The sequence below is a fragment of the Gymnogyps californianus genome, chromosome Z (genome assembly GCF_018139145.2).
Source record: "Gymnogyps californianus isolate 813 chromosome Z, ASM1813914v2, whole genome shotgun sequence".
NCBI classification, from domain to species: Eukaryota; Metazoa; Chordata; class Aves; order Accipitriformes; family Cathartidae; genus Gymnogyps; species Gymnogyps californianus.
Window position 1 is genome coordinate 30,144,089 of NC_059500.1, and position 15,551 is coordinate 30,159,639.

General features: G+C 39.4%; 1 protein-coding gene across 1 annotated transcript in view; it reads right to left on the bottom strand.

Annotated features, from left to right (window-relative positions):
- Positions 1-1,534: 1,534 nt before the first annotated feature.
- Positions 1,535-15,551, bottom strand: part of GAK (cyclin G associated kinase) — a 56,590-nt gene continuing 42,573 nt past the window's right edge. Inside the window, exons 18-24 of the mRNA XM_050912488.1 lie at positions 14,407-14,512; positions 14,154-14,158; positions 13,895-14,014; positions 11,877-12,089; positions 10,368-10,516; positions 8,805-8,981; positions 1,535-7,145 (exon numbers count right to left, since the gene is read on the bottom strand). Of these exons, the coding sequence (XP_050768445.1) occupies positions 7,044-7,145; positions 8,805-8,981; positions 10,368-10,516; positions 11,877-12,089; positions 13,895-14,014; positions 14,154-14,158; positions 14,407-14,512 (872 nt within the window). The 3' untranslated portion in view covers positions 1,535-7,043. The remainder of the gene's footprint in view (positions 7,146-8,804; positions 8,982-10,367; positions 10,517-11,876; positions 12,090-13,894; positions 14,015-14,153; positions 14,159-14,406; positions 14,513-15,551) is intronic.

The window sequence follows — 15,551 nt, forward strand, 5'->3', positions numbered from 1 at the left end:
CTTCAGCTACCTACATGCTCTATTTTCCCTTCTTCAGTGCTTTTTGATCAGTTCTGCCATAGAGAGTAAAAATCTGCCAGAAGTCCTCCTCTCACTCTCAGAACAGGGGCAGTGCTGAGGCAGGGCAAATTGTATCCTCTTCAGCACTCCAGCATCCAGGCTCCAGCATCAAGGCTTTGGCTTGGATTGCTACAGGCTGCTCTGCACACCACAGTACATAGTGTTCTGCACAGTGTTTGTGCTGCCTTATTTTAATCCCCCATTTGCTCTTGCCGCTTTGTTTGTTCCACTTGATATTGAAGTGAAGGCCATGCTATTTCTTTGTAACACATTCTGCCTACCTGGTGTAATTACTTACTGACACCTGCCAGCTTGACACTACAGGATTTCCATCTGCTGTGGATTGTACTCCCAACTCAATCTGTCTAAAAACATGTCAGAGTAGCCAGAGGCTTTGTATATGGCAAAGAAAGATGCAACTAATAGTATCCTTCTTTGCTGCAGCAGTAAAGGACTGGAAGTAGGTATCAATACATTTTTCAGCAGCTGAGCATGTTAAGATTAAACAGATTAACAGCAAAAGTAGCAGCATGTTCTGTATGGGATACAGGGAGAAAGATTACTTGGCGAGAAAATGCTAGACAACCTATCTTCAGTTCTTAAAAACCCATCAGACCATTCAAAGTAGTAAGCAGAATATGAAAAAATATTACCAATGGCAACGGCCTTTCCCTAACAGAACTTTGCTTCACTTGCTTCTCAGCTTGCTAATGCTTCTCTTTCCTGCCCCATGCTTATCCCACCCATCCTCCTTTGGTCATGCCTGTCCATTCTCCCATATCCTCCCTGTTTTCCACCCTTCTCCCTGGGGATCCCCTGTGGTAATCCTACACTGCTCTGCTTTTATTTTTTTAAATAAACTTTCTCAATGTCACCAAGTGGCTTGTTCCCAACTATAAAAGACCCCACTTCCGCCATTCTTGTTTGAGAGCATGCAGTCAAAAGATGCTTCTGGGCACCTTGTTAGTACTCTTCAGCAGCGACTCCCCCTTCTTCAACATTCCCTCACAGATTCCCCAGATCTGCAGTCCTCCATCACCACGTGTCCCACTCTCCCATCCTCCCTACAGGCTGTTCATTCCTCCCTCTGCCTCAGTCTTGTCCACTTGTTCCTGCTCTCCTTCCCTTCGATTACTGTCACACACCTATGCAGGAGTTTCCCTTCGGGAACAGGATGGCATTGCATTGCACCAGGTCCTGTGCAAGAACCCCTCACAGCCCGATACAGGCAGCAGTCTAAGAAATTCAGCTGCCAAACCACAGAGCACACTGCAAGGACTCCTCTCCAAGAGGAGCGGAGATGCTTATGGAGAGACACTTGGTTTCCAAGAGGTTCGGTCAACCTCAACATACTAATGAGAACCATTTATCTAACACTTGCATATTGTTCTGAAAGAGGCAGTGGAAATGCTTTGGGTATTCAGGTCATTTCTCCCTTGCTAAAGAAAGAAACAAGCGAAGTCATTTTGTTTGTTTTAATGGATCACTGGTTAAGTCATAATACATTTCAAAGCAAAATATTCTCTTCAGGGACATTGTGCCAAACATTAAATCTACTTTTAAACAAGGCTTAATTTGACTATATTACCTTTATATACATACAGGTATAATTTTCATTTCACTAGTAGCAAAATTACTCAGTACATTGCATTTCCTGAAAGACGGCAAAAAGTAGGACTTGAATATCTGTTCTGTCCTTCCACACACCCCAAACCAGAAAAATCACAGGTATAGAAAGTACAATCACAACTACAGGTAAATACAGTAAGGACCTGAGAGCAAGCTAAGTCCTTATCAGAGATGACAATCGCTTCTAGAAGTCTACATTGCAAATATACAGTACATTCCACTAAAGAGTTTTGGGAGTTCTCACAATGCCTCTTAATCCTCTTTTAGTAATAAAAGCTTCTATGACAACATGTATCCTTCATAAAAATGACTGAATTTGTATTTTTGGAGCATATGTTGGAAGCTTAATGCAGTCTGAACTGCAGTCTACAATAAGCTCACCCAAACAGAGAGCAAGCAAGCACTGCAAGATTCATCAAGATCAGAACCACAGCTCAGCTGAGTCACCCTTTGCTCCTAGTCACTGGGTATCTGGTAGCTAGAGCTACTCTGCACCAGGGACACACTCAAGGGGTGGGAAATGACACATTCCTTCTACAGCTTCCGCAGGTCAATTGCCTGCAAGTTCTTGACAGAAAATATCAACTGACTCATAAAGCCCAGGCAACTGTGCAAGACTAATTTGAACTTATTTACAAAGCATTTGTTACATTGCAGTTGTTAGACAATTAAGGACACAGCTAAGGAGCAACGTTTCCACATCTATGCTACCCCTGAAATGTTCCTGTGAGCGGCAGAGAATGCAATGGCCAATGACTTTGCAAACATACTGCCGCTGGCAGGGAAACTGCAGTCTGGCCTTGGGAGGTGGAATGGTGCACATCACCCAGCAGTCCCAAAGGGCAGCCGAGATTTCAGTTACACTCCAACTCTGCTTTGGTTTGTGCAAAATATTAATCCTGTGCATGCAGCTTTGAGACATAGTCTGCACTGAAGAAGGAACTGTAACTCTGTGCTTGGCAAGACAACATTGGAGGAACTTTCTAGAATTAGCAAGAAAACGGAGGTAAACAAGGCATTTTTCACGAGCACTAGTACCCTCACAGGTGCAATGCCAAGGACTTTGCCACTGTTCCAAGGAAATGTACTTCATCAGCGCTGTCGTAGGTTTTCCATTCTGTACTTGCTGAAGGAAGCTACCATTGATTAGCAAACTATCTGAACTTGACCCAAGCAACAACGCAGAGGAACTTTTCCTCCCAGGCTCGATGTCTGGGAATCATTACCCACTAACAACACTGAGCATAACCCCATGATTTAATATGAATCTAAGTGCTTAACTGCCCATTTTCTTTCTCTTCCCTGCTGTGAACTTCAAGGAAATCTGACAGCACTCAGAAACACCAAACAGGCATGCCCAAGGTTAAAGACACCAGTTGATTTCCTCCAACATGGTCAAAACACATCACTTCTCCATTTGGCAGGTTCTAGCCACACGCACTCTTAACACTAATTCTTCTTCACAGATGTCTATATTAAAAGTCTATCTGACTCTCCAGATCTAACAGCAATGTAACATAAGCAACTTAATTCAGAAATAACTAGTGGAAACCTGCCCCATCATTTTATAAGCCCTGCTTTATAGCAACTTCTGCAAAAAAAGCCAAGCACTTGGTACTGCACTTGTTTATAGCCAGTCAGTAGCACTTCCAGAAGGGCTGGAAGAGCAGGCTACAAACCACGTTCTTTCTACTAGTCTAGACCTGGTTTGAGCAGAGGTAGGTAGGAACAGGTCAATAAAGAGAGAATTAGAAAACATTTGAGATTGGAAGTTGGAGTCTGGATGTTCTTCTCTACTCTTCCCTTAATCTATGTTGCATTGTTTTTCTTTGCTCTTGCAATAACCATGTCAAGCTACTCACTTCTAAGAACTGGATCCTGGTAGTCTGCAAAGAAGGCATGGTATTAGTCAGTTGTCATTAACAAAGGAACTACAAACACGGGCCAAAAGGCACTATGATTTGCTGCAAGAGTCAAGGAGATGCTTCACAACAGAAGTTCCAGTGCCACGTGTGAAGTCTGGTAGACACAACATCAACCTACTGGCAACACTCAGTTACCTCAACCTCAAGCTTTGCAGTCAGCAGAAGCAGATATAAAGTCTAGATTTCAGGGCATGATTTCACTTCAACATTTCAAAATTTAACTGTGCAATGAATAATAAGCATGAATGGAAAACACACATTTTAGGCCCAGAGAGAATTCACAGTATCTAATCAAGTCTCAGCTTAATCAATTTTTCCATAGCCTATTCTAAAAGCTTTTCAGCTTGTGGACATTAAGAATACAGCTACAGTGAAATGTGTGTGTAATAGTTTGAGTGCAGTCCTATCCCATACAGCAGACAACCAATTAACAATGAAGTAAAGAGCACAAGACAGACTGAAAAGCCCTCATTCCCAGTTTTTTTTAACCACTTATTACTGTTTTAAGATTAATTCAAATGGAACTTCTGAACTTTTTCTTCCAAATGACCCTCTCCTTTAAAAGCAACATTAAGACTCAATATATGTTTATATGAAGTTTACCTTAAACTTCCCTCCTCCTAGATTCCTGTAACTAAAAAATTTAATAGATAAGCCATACACTATGAAACACTTTTAGTGGTCCTCATGCTGCTTCATCTTCTAAAGAAAACAAAACGTCAGTTTATCATGTTCATCACTTGAATTTTTAAAGTTTGCTTACAGGGCCTTACTGAAATCCAACTTTTTGCACATTCTTGTATGCAACACAGCTAAATGACACAGTTACACAAAAAAAACCCAAAATAGTTTCATTGCCAAGACTTGAGAGTTTACCAAACTGAGCCTCTCCCAGATTCTTAGCACCAAAATTCAACTACACATAAAGGAGCAGGATAGAGGAATCAGCCAGTTCCCCCACTGAGCACCAGAGCTGATAAAGTTGAGAGGTCCCTGTCAACTTGACTGAAGTTTCAGTAATTATCAAATGGCTTTTGGAAGAATCCAGAGCCAAACTTCATGATTTTCAATAATTTTAAAAAGGGGGAATCAATTTCAAGAGATCTTCAGTTCCAGATAAAACACTTGCACTCATGTTTCCCTGCTCACTTAAAATCACATCTAAGGTTCTTCTCCACTGTTGAAGAAAATTTTGCAAACGAGAGTAGAAAATAAAAACAGAGAAATGTAGACATCATCCAGAAAATGCTACCAAACTTACAAAGCAGAGGAAAATTTTTCCTCCCGATTTTCAGTTTTAATTTTTTATACATGTATTTCAAGAAAAGAGCAATTAAAATTTGTCCCTCAAAATTACGTTGCTTGTATGTGCTGAAAGGAACATGGGTTTTTAAAGCAGTCCTTCCTTACTAAAAGCAGCTCCTTCAGAAATGCTTCATCTCAGCTGTATATAGGAGTGCAGTCAATCACAGTCATTTTATAGCTGTGTGTGTCTTTTTAAACCTATTACTAGATATCATTTGCCCTAGAACTGTAAAAAGACCATGCAGGTCTCCAACAAACCTATCCTACCAGAAGAAGCCTTTCATTTCCATGGATGCAGACCATGCATATAAAGAATTAATGAAGTGTCCCAAGGAAAAACAGATTAGCTTTTACTCTAAATCAGACTGCAAGTTACCTGTTTTTATGAATAAATCTACTGAGATTTAAGACTGCTTCAAAGCAGTAACTGAAATACAACTCCAGCTATGAATAATATATAACCTTCCTGATCCATAACTGATCCCGGCTTCCATCTTAAAAAAAAAAAAAAAAAATCACAGTAGCTGAATACGTATGTGAACATACACACACACCACCTTTATCAGAGGTTAATAAGTAGCTGTGTTAGATCTGAGCTTAGAGACTATATATTGCAACCTGTGTTCACAAGTGTCTAACCCATCAGCTCTCAGGCTGGCACGGCAGTGGAAAACTTCATCCAACGCACCGTTCAGGTGGCATTAGAATCTCATGTTTTCTGTTCAGATGTTGCTCAGCTGAACAGTTACCTCTGATAATGGTACAGCTTCCCTCTCAGTTACGCATGCAAAATGTATAAAACAGCAAGATGATCAAAATATCCCCTTGAATGCTCAACTGTACTATTTCAAGAGACAGCTGCCAAAGCTTTAATACCACAACACTTATATTCAACATTTTCAAACTTGATATGAAAATTGCATTTTGTTATTACACAGAGTATAACAGTCATTGGTCATTTGCATTCATTCACCCCAGCACTAGTGAAAAACTGCCTTCTGAATAGGTATGAGAAAACATGGCAAGTTTTGTTATCAAATTGTGTCTCTACTCGCACGAGCCAGTGCATGGAAGGTAGGTGAGCAGAAATGCAACAGTCTACCAGTACACCCCATGTTTTCACATACACTGATGTCATGCATATCTCAAAAATACAGAAGTTCAGACATGCAGCAAAATGTGTTAAAGCACTTTAAAAGGCTCTCTAGATGATACTATGAGTAATGTAGTATTTACTCAGACAAATCAAAGCAGAGTAAAATGTTTTGTGCTTACACTTCAAGTTTCAGAATAACATTATTTCTATCAGAGTATCTGAAGTCCAATGGAAGGAATGTTCCACTGAAATCGGAAGCAAAAGACACCATTTAAAGAACTAGGAAAATAAGCACTGGTCAGAGTACTGCCTTCCAAAGGTTCATAATAAATAACAAAACAGCAGGAACATGCAGACCTTAAAGTCAAGATTTGTTTCTAGATTTATGATATGTAAAAAAAATTAAAAATCAAGAACAATCCTGGCTGACTTTCCCACATTGGGGTCTTTTTGGCTAAACAACTGTTACTTTATTGTAAGGAACACAGGTATTGTCAGAAAACATTATTTACAGAATGATTATCAGATTGATTACATAAAATACAGATGAAAATATACACCTTCAGGTTTGAGATAAGTCAAGCAAATTCACTGCTGATAACTAAAGCACTTTGAATAAGGTGACAGGCACCAAACATCAAAATTGAATCACAAAACTGCTGAAAGTAACAGACAAATTGGGGAAGGTAGAGGTAAAGCAAAGATCAATGAAACTGGAATGATTTATAATTAATACTAGTATTCCAGAAATCATGAAGCTTCATTAAAATTCTATTTTAACTTATATAAAACTGAAAGGTAATCTTTACTCCCAGACTGTGATTTCTTCAAGTACTGAGCAGCTGTTTTCTTAATGCATCTATGTAATGCTTCGTACTCTACATCTTATAAAATACATCACCACATTTAAGGGCATGATTAGAAACTGTGCTGAAATCATGGAAAAGCGCTTCATAAATCATAGGCGCAATAAAGTCACAACAAGCTCAGCTCCAGTTTTTGGAAGTAGTTCTGTAAAAGGTGAAGTTTTAGAAGAGGGACTTTGATCCCTGGTTTTCAAACTCTGACCATGCATCATTCAATTCCATGAAGATCATTTTGGCATACTGCTCGTAAGGTTGTCCTGTGGCCTGAAAACAAACAGAACATATTAGAAGCATAAAAATATTACGAATTATGTGACTTAGAAAAGATCTAACCCCTTTTATATTTGCTGTCTTATTCAACAACTTTAGACTGCTGTGTGAATATAGTTTTGCAGACACACAGCTCTCCAATCTTATCCAAAGTTTGCCACGAGTATTTTTAACAAACCCAAAGCCTTGGTTTCCTTACATTACTTCAAACTTTTAGTGCAATTCATAAATAACTGAAACTTAGCTAAAAACAGTTTTCCAAGCTGTTCTTCTCATAAATAGTTTTAGTTAATATTAGTTAATGATCAAATCCAGTCGTTTTTGGAATTGCTTCCTGACAGACCTTAAAGTAGTGTACAAGAATAAAATTTAAGCACTATTTAAGACAATTCTTTTTGGACAGGATTTCCTGGAGAAAAATCTGTTGCTGATTGTGAATGATGTTAAGATTCAACATTAACGACATAGCGCTTCCTGTGCATTTGCCTCCATGCTCAAACGAAGATAGTACGCTCCTGATTCCCTGCCTATTTCACAGCAGCCCTGCCTCTGGGCCAACCCAACCCTCACGGTTAGTGAAGATCCAGTCCCACAGGATGAGTCATTTTAACAGGTTCTTTCCAACACAACAGGGAAGCCCCAGAGCCCTCTCCAGTATCCTTCCCCTTCTGCTGCTTGGCTTTTGCCAGCTGCAGTACTTTAAAGCAGTCCCTAAAAGGGTCTATAACTCAAAGTGCCACAAAAAAACCCAAGGAAGAAGAAAATGCCTCAAAAAGACCTGTGTTGTGGCATTGAGGCGTTAAGGGGCTTACAGAAAGCACCAAAACACCACCACAAAGGTGGAGGAAGCCACGTGGCCAAGAACAGCAAAGGACGGGGGGAAGAAAAGAATGAACAATGTCTTGTTTCTCTGTTATGAATACAGGACGACATATGACTTAAGACTACTGCTCACTGAACCACCAGTGAATGCAAGCCTGAAAATTCAAGCCAGGTATATTCAGTGCTTATCTTAATATCTAAAACACAGCCTAGAACAATGACTCAGAACAAGAAGCTACCTTCATACATTGGGAGATTAACAAACAGCAATGGAATGCATTAAATATTTTAACAAGACAACTGGAATGTCATATTCATCAAGTATTTTTTCAAATGCTGATTTGTTTAGTCTACTACAGTTTACTTTTTATAGTTCCTAGTAAAGCTGTTTAGTAAAGGAGGTTCAGCAGGTTTTTCCCACCAGTTTTGCTGTGGCAGCCTCTGAGTCTTCATATACTGGTGAATAGTCCTAAAAGACCTGAAGTATCAGCTGGTAGAAATAAAGCAGATTCCACAAAGCAGCATTAAAACTGCCAGCAGTCAGTCAGAACCCAGCATAACTGACTTCGGTGCTCAGTACAACCTTCATGGGATCTTTCATTTGTTAATATTTATCTGTTGAATTCTGTGCTGTGTCAGGATGACAAGAAAAATCCTGCACTACCTGAATGCAGTAGGACACCAAATTCAGAAGACAATGGAAACAAAATGAAGAGCATCCAGGGTGCTGATCAAGAAGCAAGGCTGCAGCATCTGTCAGTGACTAGTATGGTGTGGTAAAAGCAGTTTGTATTCCTTCTAAAGGAAAGAAGATCAGAGGAACACACCCACCTTATCTGGATGAACTACAAGCACTGCTTTCCTGTAGTACTTCTTCACTTGTTCAGGAGTTACTAGATCTGCCATGCTGACTGGTTTCCACTTATTTTCCCCTTCCCAAAGCACTGTATGAAGAGTGGATATTAATGCTCTGATATTTCTCTCCTTTCCTTCAATCCATTCAAGAATCTGGGAAAAACAGAATGTATAAACTGAATGCAGCACTGTAAGCATTCTCAGTCTGTCTAGAGACATAACCTTCACTCTGTACAAAACTACAAGATTAAGACCCAAGTACAGTTGTCTTGCTGCATTCACCCCCCAAGTCCAACTGTCTTACTACATTCTTCTTTCTGGCACCCAGATCATTAGCCACCCAAAAGTGGTATTTTGCAACTGCCACTAGGGAGTAGGTCATTGTTATTAGTTTATTGCAGAAATTCAGTCACTGCAAGAGAAATTACTGAGACAGTTACTATTACAAAACCCTCCAAAATTAATGACAAGAATTGACAGGAGTAATTAAAAACACCTGTTAATTACATTAACTCCCTGTCGGGGCACAACATTAGTTTACTAAAATTCTTACTTGATTTGTACAAATGTTTCAGATCACATATATTAATAGGTAATGTTTACTTAAGCAACCTGCAGGGGTGCACAAACTAAACTGTTCTTTCAGATATCCTCATGAAAGCTGATTAGAATAACTGGCCATTTCAGACTAACAGCAATATTCAAGCCACTGTGATATAGTGATACAGTGTCTTCATTGAACACTGCGTTATGCAATATGAAAATCTCTGCCCTCTATCAGCAACAAGTATGGCAAATAAAAATCTGTATTTATTTCCATTTATGGTGATTTGTGTTAAAAGGTACCCATGCAAGCTGTGCACACTCTCTTCAGGTAAGACACTTTGAAAACAAACTTCAGCATCCCTCCAAAGTTCTTTTTTCTAAAGCACCATAAAGACTACAAAACTGAAAGTTTACTATGTGATGTTATCAATGAGTAATACATCAAAAAAATCTGAACAGCTGATCACGTTAACACCCCACAGAATAGTTCTATAGCCCATCTCCAGAATTGCATCTTTTAGTAATTTCTTAGGACAGCAACAGCACTTGTTAACCAGTAAATGCAAATAAGTGGTCACCCTGAAGACAGCTATTCTCACTTGCCTGGTTTTTAAAGGGTAGTTTTGCATTATCAGCCAAATTAATCTTTTTTAAAGAGACCTTTGGGAACACTAGAGATAAAGAACAGTTCTGGCTTCAAGAAATGGACTCTGACAAGAAAACAGGTTCTGAAGTTCTCCAAGCTTAGCTGAAAGAAACTGGAACTTGCATTCCATCCACACACTTTCTGTGCTATTGTCACTGCTGCTTCATTGTCAACTGACTCTTGTTCATGCTAATTAACTTCTACAGTCATATGCTTTAAATACAGACAACATTTCATTCTGCATTATCAGTTTGCTCTGTTAGTCATTGTATCCTTCTGTTCTGTTATCGGCAGTTCTAAGCTTAAGCTCAGATTTTCACTTAAACAGAGATCACTGTTAGACAAACCTTGAGTTTCAAGGGGTCCATATCTTTAGACATTTCTTGTTTTCTCATCTCAGCAATGGTCTTTGGTCCCTTTTTATCAGATTTAGCCGAAAACCCTTGATTAGATAAGAGATCCTCAAAGTCATTTTCTGAAACTTTTGGCTTTTGACCTATGAAAGGAGAAAAACATTAAATGAAAAGTTAGGTAAGAGAATATATTAATGGGGGAAATATATTGCACTTAGATACACCTGCATGACATTCCTCACTACCATGATAAATATCCTTCAGTGGCTTGATAAAATCCACAAGACTAACAGAAGGACAGGTATAAAAGGGATCATTGACAAGCTTTCAGTCCAGCAGAACAGATAACCTCATGTGCATACATGTGACTAAATACTCGCATGTCCTTTTTTTTTCTCACAAAGAGAGTAGATTTGAGGGAGTACATATCTACCTATTCATGATTTTGGAAATGGTTCCATTTTTCCACTATAAAGTAATTCTAACTGCTGTGTAGCAGTTTTTCAAGTGACGATATACTCAATACTCTAGTCAAAAGCATGTAGTCAACATTTCAGTATGTTGAAACTTATGCAGAATAGTAAAGGGATAAAATATCAACATGAATAGTCATTACAGAACCCACAAATTCTAGAGAACTGTAGAATAAGTGAATTCTGAAGAGGCCTCCAAATGTCATCTAGTCCAATCCGCACTCAAAACAGAGACAACTAGATACATTTCTCAGGCCCTTGTCCAGTTGAGGTCCACCTGTTTTCAAGGATGAGGAATCACAACATCCCCTGCCCTGTTTCAGCATTTCATCATGCTAATTGAAGTTTTTTTCCCTGTTCTCTGATCAGACTTTCCTGTGCTGTAACTTATGCCCACTGCCCCTCCATCCTGTCACCTCTTTCCAGATACAGATCAACAGAATCATTTCAACTTACAGAAGTACCTACTGTTCACTTATATGCCAGTTAAAGGGAGGCATAATCCTAATACCAACACACCAGGAAAATAAAATCTTGCAAGAAAGTTGATGTAGAAGAGGCCATGCCCATCCCTATGCCTCTAGGTTTGCCTATTCAGTTGGAACGTCTTAACTGACTGGTTCCAAGAATGATTCCACCTGCTCCCGTCCCCATCCCTCTTTGAAACACAAGAACTTCCAGTAAGTTTAACCTCAATCTTTCTTAAGACTAGCTACTGTTCTTCAGCTAGGAAAGATGTTGCATCCTTTTCCCTGTGTATCACAAGTGGACTAGCATGAAGCAACGTTATCAACGATTTCTCCCTGGACAGATCAAATTTACAAATATTTGGGCCATGGTCAGCTTGTCTCTGCGATACTCTCCTGTAGCTTTGCAAAAGCAGGACACCAGATTCGCCAAGCTCTTTTCTAATTTCTACTAGATACAACCTAAACTTAAATAAAAAGATGAAGGTACAAGAGCTTCTAAAGCTAACAGTGCATCTGACTAACTTCACACAGGCTGTAAGTAATGCCTTCAGAAAACTTACCAAAGCTTGGGGTTCTGACTCCTCTTTCTTCTCGTCCTCCAATAACACTGAAGTTTACTGTGTAATTGGGTTTAGCTGCTGTGCTGGATTTAGTCTGGGACTGCCACGAAGTACTTTGTGGTTTTGTGGATTTCTGCCACTGATTTCCCAGCTTCTGAGATGGAGCAGTCTTCTGACCAAAGCCACTACTTGAGAGTCCACCACTGGAGGAACCTAACAATAAATACTAAATCAGTTGTTCAGCTCAGTATCTGTTACCTGTTTAATACAAGACAGTTTGGTCTCGACATCTAACCGCATAGTTTACAGTGATACCACTGTACAAGAGAAAGTGTAACAGAAAAGTGTGTAAAATGAAGTTAAGAGTCTTATTAACAAGTAACTTGTATGGCAGGAGCTTGAGCCGTTACCAAAAGTCTTCCAGCCTCTTAAAACTCAAGTTCTCAACTGTCAGTTTTAGCAGAAGCATTCACTCCTGTCTCATCAGCCAGGCATGTGTAAGGCCAGAAAATAATTCGGCAGTGACAGTAGTTCTGCCTCCCAATTCATTACACTTCAACATCTGTTAATACGCAGAGGACACTGAAAAACTAAGTATATGATCAAGAAAATGTATATATTGAGAATATTTTCAAATGAATGCTTTCAAAGTCTCTAGTGATTTCTTGCACTACTGTTTAAGAAAGATGAGAAGATTATTCTACAGCAGCATTAGCACAGAATATTGCACATGAGTAAAAAAAGCACTCCTACTTTCTGGTACAAGATCATTCCTAGAAATGAAGACTGTGAAAACACCAACTATCACAGAACACTACTGGTATCTTACGACCGGCTAATTTCTTTCACTGGTTCAGTGTGTGCTATACCTGCATCTCCAAGTCAAAGATAAATTGATTTTTTTTTTACTGTCACACTATCTATAGACTTAACAAGTGCATGTTAACTTGAATTATTAAACTAGAAAATTTTTGTAAATTGTTTACTGCAGAGCAGCCTTATTGGTAATGCTTCAACACTACAATTTTGCAAGTAATTATGCAGAGGCAACATAAAGAAGCCAAACGTTGTATGTAACCTTGTGTTTATACAAGATAATTCCACCGAGAGGGTACTCAATTCAATACACTATGCTAACTGCCAAGACAACAGGATAAGACCTCTGTCAGCTCCAAGCTAAGGGAAAACCGCATTTCTGCAATTCAGTAACTATAGGCTGTTCCAAATCATTCCTTGGACTCTTGGCAGCTAGTCACATTTAACAGCTACAAATCAGCCATTTGCTATGGCAGTGCGGTCCTGAAATGCAAGGACCTCAGCTCTTTTTATTGCCCTTAGTTTTTCTGCTGTTTGAGAATGCTGCAGGGCTGATTCCTGAGTTTGGGGTGAACATAACATCCCGGGACAAGTGTTATTCTGCAATGTGTCTCATCTTCCATAACTTCTTGTGCACACCACTGCAAACTGACAAATGTTCATAATGCTCAAGGTATTGGTGTACAAGTATGGGCTTGATTTGTGCTCGTCTTACAAACATGACAGATTCGAGTAGCGGAGCTATGAAGGCCTACTGAATTCGAAGAAAAGTACTGACTTAAAAGGAAAACAACTGTCACTCTGGATCTAACATAGAATTTAATCCAGCTTTCATTTTATATCCTTCACAGCACAGTATCAATCAATGCTAGATAAGAAACCTCATGCTCAGTTACTGAATGAGCAACCCCTGGCTTCTCTTACCTTCTCAACTAGATTCTGAAGCATTAAGTATTTATACTGTTTCTAAATCACAGCTGTGGTTATCTTCTGAAATATTATTCTGGATGTTTCACACAATCTCTGTAAAGATTCAGTCTTTTCTTGTTACTTGTCTGCTTTCAGCAACTGCCTCAAGCTGGTTGTTAACAATTAAAAGGAAACACTTTCCTTTATATAAGATATCAGTTACATTTATTGGTACAAGAAGCAAATCAAACCATAGAGGCATGAAGTATAGTCTCTTAAAAGGAAGATCTTACCTGGAAGACCAGATCCAAGATTGGCAAGATCAGCAAAAGGATCAAAGTTCTGAGATTTAGCCTGGCTGAAAGACAGACCTGAAGACACACTGGACTGGCTCCCTGTGGTAAAAGCTTGACCTGTATAATAAGAAAATGTATCATGTACTTGGTGTATTTGGAAATTGAGAGAATGAATAAAAGTACTATTTCCACAACACCTCGTGTAAACCTCCCCAGTATTCTGCTCCGTGACATCTTTTACCATGACAAGAATCACCATTACTATAGACAACAAACTATTTGGTTCCTTTGCCTTGAACTTATTCTGAAAAACTATACAAGTGCTTTACTAAAGGTGCATTTAAGAACAACAGCATGGAGTCCTTTAAGCAACAAAGCAAAAAGGCATGAAAGACACCTTCAGCAGTTTCAGGTGATTAAACTGACCAAGTCTGGAGTATTCCTTATTCCCTCTAATGGAAGAATTTCATTTCATAATACCTTCAAAAAGAGGCTTCAACTGTGGTGACGCTACATTGCTGGTTGCTGAGGAATCTGCCCAAGAATCCCATCCACCTAAGAGATCTGGGTGGCTTGTAGAAGATGATATTTTAGGTGGCTCTGGTGTCAAATTCCCTACAGCAGAAAAAAGAAATATTTTGATTATTCTTTTAAGAAAACCATCACAATAATGGGTATTTTGCCAATACCAATAGAACTGTGTACCACATTGTCAGCTACAATGGCCAACTACGTGGCTTGCTTAAATTTCTCCATAACACAGTCATGCAGCCTTAAACAGGACTCAGAAGGGTTTTACCACCAGAATTCCTTCATTTGTATTTTAAACATCCCATGCGCTTCACAGATAAGATATTTTCATGCACAGGCAATACTATGAATTTAACAGCTTAGGTCTCCTGGGCAAAAGGACTAGCTAAGGGATGGCTTCAGGGCACACTGCTGTTCCTGACAACACAGCAGGTAACCAGAAAGCAGCAGTGCTTCGTGAAATGGTGCTCCATATCACTCAGCAGTCTGGGTGCTGCTACACAGGTGGAGACAAAGGGAGCTCTTGGCAAACTAATAGCCTTTTTAGGTTCAATACATGAATGAATGCATGCAATTAAAGAACAGGATACAGGAAGAGTGATCTCTTTTGGGAAAAGATTGAGAATCACTAGCTCCATGGAAAAAAGCCACTTTTCTATGCACAAAGCAAAACCACCATGCCTGTTGATTATCAGCTGATAACAGACAATGAAACAGTCACATTCAAAAAGATGCAAGGGTGCTTCCACTAACTTCTAGAACGTGTCACATCCAACACAGGGTTATAACTGCCACCCCTGATGCTTGCAAATGATTCCCCCCTTTCTCGCTCACGCACCGGTATGAGGTGAGCCATCCTCAGAATGAGAAGTCCTAGGTATGGAACACTCAAAGCTGCATGCCAGCTCTGAGCATTCTCTTTGAGCACAGCTTGTAGAGACTCAGAGTGAAGCAGGACAGCTTTTGAGTGTAACCACTCCTTCAATGCTATGACTTTACACTCTGAATATTGATACCAAATCACAGAAGCTATTTTATCTTATTTGAGGAAATAATATGAAGCAAATTAAATATCCCCTCCACCACCTCAATCCACTAATTCTATTTATACTTAGATCTTACA